General features: G+C 48.2%; 1 protein-coding gene across 1 annotated transcript; it reads left to right on the forward strand.

Annotated features, from left to right (window-relative positions):
• The first annotated feature begins 807 nt into the window (after positions 1 to 807).
• Positions 808 to 1779, forward strand: LOC136393563 (taste receptor type 2 member 40-like). The gene has a single exon (XM_066366203.1). The coding sequence runs from the start codon at positions 808 to 810 to the stop codon at positions 1777 to 1779; it is 972 nt and encodes a 323-aa protein (XP_066222300.1).
• Positions 1780 to 5208: the final 3429 nt, after the last annotated feature.

Consider the following 5208-nt stretch of genomic DNA (forward strand, 5'->3'; position numbering starts at 1 on the left):
CTGTGTGTTTATAAAGCACCTGAGTTTATTGTGTTTCACAGCCAGGGTAAGGCAGGGAATCAAATTCAAGTTAGAGGATTTTGTCCACTCTCCCAATTCCATTGCCGTGTTCAGAATGCTCTGAAGCCTTCCCAGGCTGCCCCCCACCTGACTCGGAGCTCACACAGTGATGTGGGGCCCAGGGGTATAATTGGGGGTAGGCACACAAACAGTGAAAATGTGACCATCGCGCCTTTCTCATCTCCGATGGACCCAAATGACATCCAGTCTGGGCTACTCTGTGTACTGTTTGGGGATAACAGCTGGCCTTTCAGGAAGAAACTCAAATCTAAATAAAAGATGTTCATGTATGAGCTGATGGGAATTTCTTATTTGTAAACATGCTAACCATGGGAACAGAAAGTCCCAAAATAAGGGAGACAACAAAGGAAGCTACAAAGCAGAGAAGCTGAGACTCCTCGCCTGGGCTCTTGCCCTGTCAGGTGAATGAGGGCTTAAAGTCAGGAAGGTGGGAAGGTGCTGCGACCAAAACCTGTCTCAAAGCCTCCCCAGTGAGCTCCCCAAAGCCCAAGACAAATGGGTCTTTGTGAAAAATGGAGATAGCCAGTAACTAGATCCACTCATCATTTGCATTTCTAGCCTCTAACCTGCAGTCATGTGACAAGCAAATGAAGAAAAATTAGAAATAACCATTAACTGAGGGGGGGGGATCACAATAACATTGAGGAAAGGTCAGAAGACCGCAGAGCAGGTACCAGCTCTTGGCAAGGAACTCTGAAAGTTTGGGCCAAAAAAAAAAAAAAAAAAATGGTGACAGTGAACATAGATGCCATGAGTAAGGGCATGTCCGGGTTTAAGGTCGTCTTCACCTTGGTGTTCTCCGGAATAGAGTGCATCATTGGCATCGTTGGGAACGGCTTCATCACGGCCATCCACGGGGCTGAGTGGGCCCGACATAGAAGACTCCCCGTGGGTGATTACATCCTGTGGATGCTCAGTTTCTCCAGGCTCTTGCTACAGCTGTGGATGATGCTGGAGAACACTTACAGCTTACTGTTCCGGGTCACTTATATCCAAAACGCAGTATATGCACCTTTCAAGGTCGTCATCATGTTCCTGAACTACTCCAACCTCTGGCTGGCTGCCTGGCTGACTATCTACTACTGCCTGAGAATCGCCAACTTCACTCACCCGCTGTTCTCTGTGATGAAGAGGAAGGTCACGGTGCTGATGCCTTGGCTGCTGAGGCTGTCGTTGCTCTTCTCCTTGTGCCTCAGCTTTCCCTTCTCCAATGATGTCTTCACCGTGTATGTGAACAGTTCCATCCCCATCCCCTCCTCCAACTCCACCAAGAAGAAGTACTTCTTCGAGATCAATGTGGTCAACCTGGTTCTCCTCTATAACCTGGGGATCTTCATTCCTCTCATCATGTTCATCCTGGCTGCCACCCTGCTGATCATCTCTCTCAAGAGACACACCCTACACATGAACAGCAGTGCCATGGGCTCCAGGGACCCCAGCATGGAGGCTCACATGGGGGCCATCAGAGCCATCAGCTATTTCCTTATTCTCTACACTTTCAATGCAGTTGCTCTGTTGCTTTCTATGTCCAAAGTCTTTGATGCCAACAGTTCCTGGGATATTTTGTGCAAAATCGTCATGGCTGCCTACCCGGCTGGCCACTCAGTACTACTGATCTTGGGCAATCCTGGGCTCAGAAGAGCCTGGAAGCGGTTCCAGTCCCGCGTTCATCTTCACCCACAAGGGCAGGCTCTGTGACGGAAACCCACAGGATCTGATCCAACCAGCTCGGCCTTTTCCTCACCCAGACCTCTCTTCCTCACCCATCTTTTCTTTCCTAATCCTGCTCTGACACTCCTCCTAAGGTAACTGAGTCTCCCATAAATGCACAGCTGAACTGTTAACTTCAAATTCTTAGCAGAAGTACCTAAGCAGCTCTAAGATAGATTTATGAATACTCCTTGATCTGCGCTTATCCATATCCTGCCCTGAGCTCCTCTCTACTTCCTCCTCCCCGGTCCTTAAGAAGAGGGTGACCAGACACCTCCGTTTACTTGGGATGATTTTTGTTTGTGCCTGTTGTCACTGAGCACCCTTTAATTCTCAAGCTTGTCTTGGTCTGGAGGAAAAATCATACCGTTGCCCTACTTACGGCAACTTACCCACAGTTAAAAAAGAGGAGGGCTACTAACGAGCATCGTGTGCCATCCAAGAGCAGAAGGAAAACTAGAATACCTACAAAGGAAAGGGCTCGGTGAGAAAGCCTGGCCCAAATTACCAAGTGCTGCAGCAGTTTCAAGGAAAGTAAAGAGTGAAGTAAAAGGCTTGAGCTTTGACTAAAAAGAAGCTACAGGTACTACCAGTGGGGTGACAAAGTGGCATTCGGATTACAGGAGTTTTCAGGGACAGTGATGAAAACAAGGAGGGGGTTTGTAAAGACCAATAGTCTCAGTAAGTTGTTTGGAGCTTAAAATGAAACACAGGGTGGCAGGTGGGCATGTGGATGGCCAAATGCTTCATGCTTCCAGATAACAGGGGACAATGTGAGAAGAGAGGGAAGGAGGAGTGAAGAGTGTGGGAAGCAGAGAGAAACTAGAATGAGGCCAGAGTTAAGCAAGGTCTGTTTTGCTTCGCTCCTGACTCTGACAACGCATGTGACACTTGTGCCTCTGGCTTGACCAGTTCTGGGTCACCTCAAAGTAACTGGTGGCGCAAGGGCAGATTATCTGGGAGTGGTTATTTGAGAAGAAAAGCATTAGGCTTCATTGTCACTCTTCAGAATAACAGCATTAGCATTGCTTCAAAGGGCTGTTCCTAAAACAAAACATCCCACCCCACCCCATCCCCCAGATATCTTGGAATCAGAAAGGTAAGAGTCAGGGTTTTCTTGTTTTGATATTTTTAAAAATCAGAATTACCAAGGAAAATGTAAAAAGATTACTACTGATTACACCAAGCTTAAGTAGCTCCCAGATGAAAATGCAAAGTCAATGCAAAATAAAGTCTGGGCTCCGGGCTCTCAAACACGTATTTCAGAGAGTGTCTTGGGACTTATTTAGCTGGAAAGGAAAGTATTTATGAGAACACACTATGTTGGTAGTTTTCCAAAGTGATCTTTATTTATATGACTATTTAAAGTTAGTATAGCTGTTATATTAAGATGAACTAGATTTTGAGGTTTCAGCCCAATTCCTAAAAATAGAGAAATAGATATTTATTCTAAATAATACACACATATATGCCCATGGAGGGTGCTCTAATACATCACAGAGAAAAACAGAAAATTGGTTTAAAGTCACCATGTCATTAACATGAACCATGCCAAGATTAAAAAACAACAACAAAAGACTGAACAATCTCTCTGCACACTTATTATGAAGAGATATTTTCTCGTTGTTTACAAGAGTGAAGGGTGGCAGAGAGCTGAGAACTTCAAGGACATGACACCCTTACCAATACTGTATGTCGCACTACCTTGAACCAAATGAAGTTCTCTCCAATCCCCCCTTCCCGAACATCCTTCCTGTCTTCCTTCCTCTTTCTTTCTGTAAAACACACCTAAACTTTCAGAAATGATCCAAAATACCTGTCTTCAAATTCGTTGGCTATAGACAGAACCCAGAAGCCCGAAAGGCACCTTTGTAAACTCTCTGTGATACCCCTGTCCCAAGAAAGATTGAGAATTGTGGTGTGAAGGATTCCTTTATCCACAAAAGTCACACTGGACATGTGGAACAGCTAAGGGGATCTGGTTGCCATGGGATTCCAATCTGGAAAGCCCGGTACTTGGCAGGAGTCTCAAACCTGGTCAAGTCCTTGCAGAAGAAGACGAGACTAGTGGCCAAGGCAGAGCTAAGGACTGGGGTTGGAGGGTCACCATATTGTCTCACAGTCCAACACGATCTTCCCTGTCTGCTACATTGCACCCTGGTTCCTGCTTTCCTGTGAGCACACCCGACAGGAATTCTCTTTTGTTATGCTCAGGGGCTCTTTGGCAGAAGCATCTACTGAAGAAAGGAAAAGAAAGGTCAATCAGCAGAAGGCAGACAACCGTGGCAAGAAGGGAAGTGAGGGGTAGTGAGAGAGGGCGCTCCCCTCCCACTCCTGCATCCCTCTTCCCTCCGGAGATAAGTGGCCGCCTCCAAGGAGAGGTGGGAGGAGTGGAAATCTCTTACACACTCAGCAAGGCTGGTGTGTGGGAGAAGGAGGAAGGACAAACAGCTGGGGCGCCAACCTCCCTGTTGGAAGGATGGGGGGGCCTTTGGGACCCCTTCTTGAGACAGGGCCAGAGCTGCCTACGGTAGGAGAGGTGGAAGTGGGAGGGAAATGCTCATGCCCAGGGCCCTCTGAGGGGGAGGTAACATGTTACATGGTTAGAGATTCCTGTTGAGGAAGGAGGGCGGGAGCATTTGGGAGCCTGGCACGTGCCCAGAAGGAGCAGGCCTGGGCAGGAAACAGCAGTGTTCCGCACAGGAGGTGTGGGGCAGAGGGCCGCACCAGAAGGAACTGCGAACGAACAGAGAGTGGGAAGGTGCTGAGTGCTGAAGACAAACTTGGCCAGTCGGTTGGGGGAGTGCTGCACGTTAGCTCCTGCTGGGCCTTGGGGATTGTCCCTGCAGGCAACAAGCATAGAGGGGCTGTGCAAAAGAGACGGAGAGAAAACACTCATGGGCGTGGACACGGACATGGACAACTGCCAGAGGGAGGGGCTGGGGAGGCGGAGGCAGATATTACAGGGATAGATGGTGGTGGACGGAGACTTGACTTGGGGAGTGAACCCACAATATGGTGTACAGATGATGTCATTGGGCACCTGAAACCTGTATTATGTTGTTAACCAGTGTCACCCCAACAAAGTTAATAAAAAGGGGGAAACACACAGTCTTCCTGGAGCTTCGCTAGGAGCACTTCCCAGGTCAGGGGCCCATGGGGCAGGGGGGCTCTGTCGGCAAAGCTGGCCTGGCAGCAGGCCTAGAAGTTTCTGGTTTGTCTCCCACTTGGTTTTCCTTATTTTATTTTAGTAAAATGTCCTGCCCTCTCTTGGTTGTGTCAGGAGAAATTAAGAGGAAAGTGGCTTTGAAAACAGAGAGAAAAGGGTGACAACGCCCTGGGTAGGGTTGGGTTGGGTTCGGTGCGGCAGCAGTAGTGAGAGGGCATCTGAGGCAAGAAGTGCCAGGTGGCACATTA

This window comes from Saccopteryx leptura, chromosome 2 (assembly GCF_036850995.1).
Source record: "Saccopteryx leptura isolate mSacLep1 chromosome 2, mSacLep1_pri_phased_curated, whole genome shotgun sequence".
Lineage (NCBI taxonomy): Eukaryota > Metazoa > Chordata > Mammalia > Chiroptera > Emballonuridae > Saccopteryx > Saccopteryx leptura.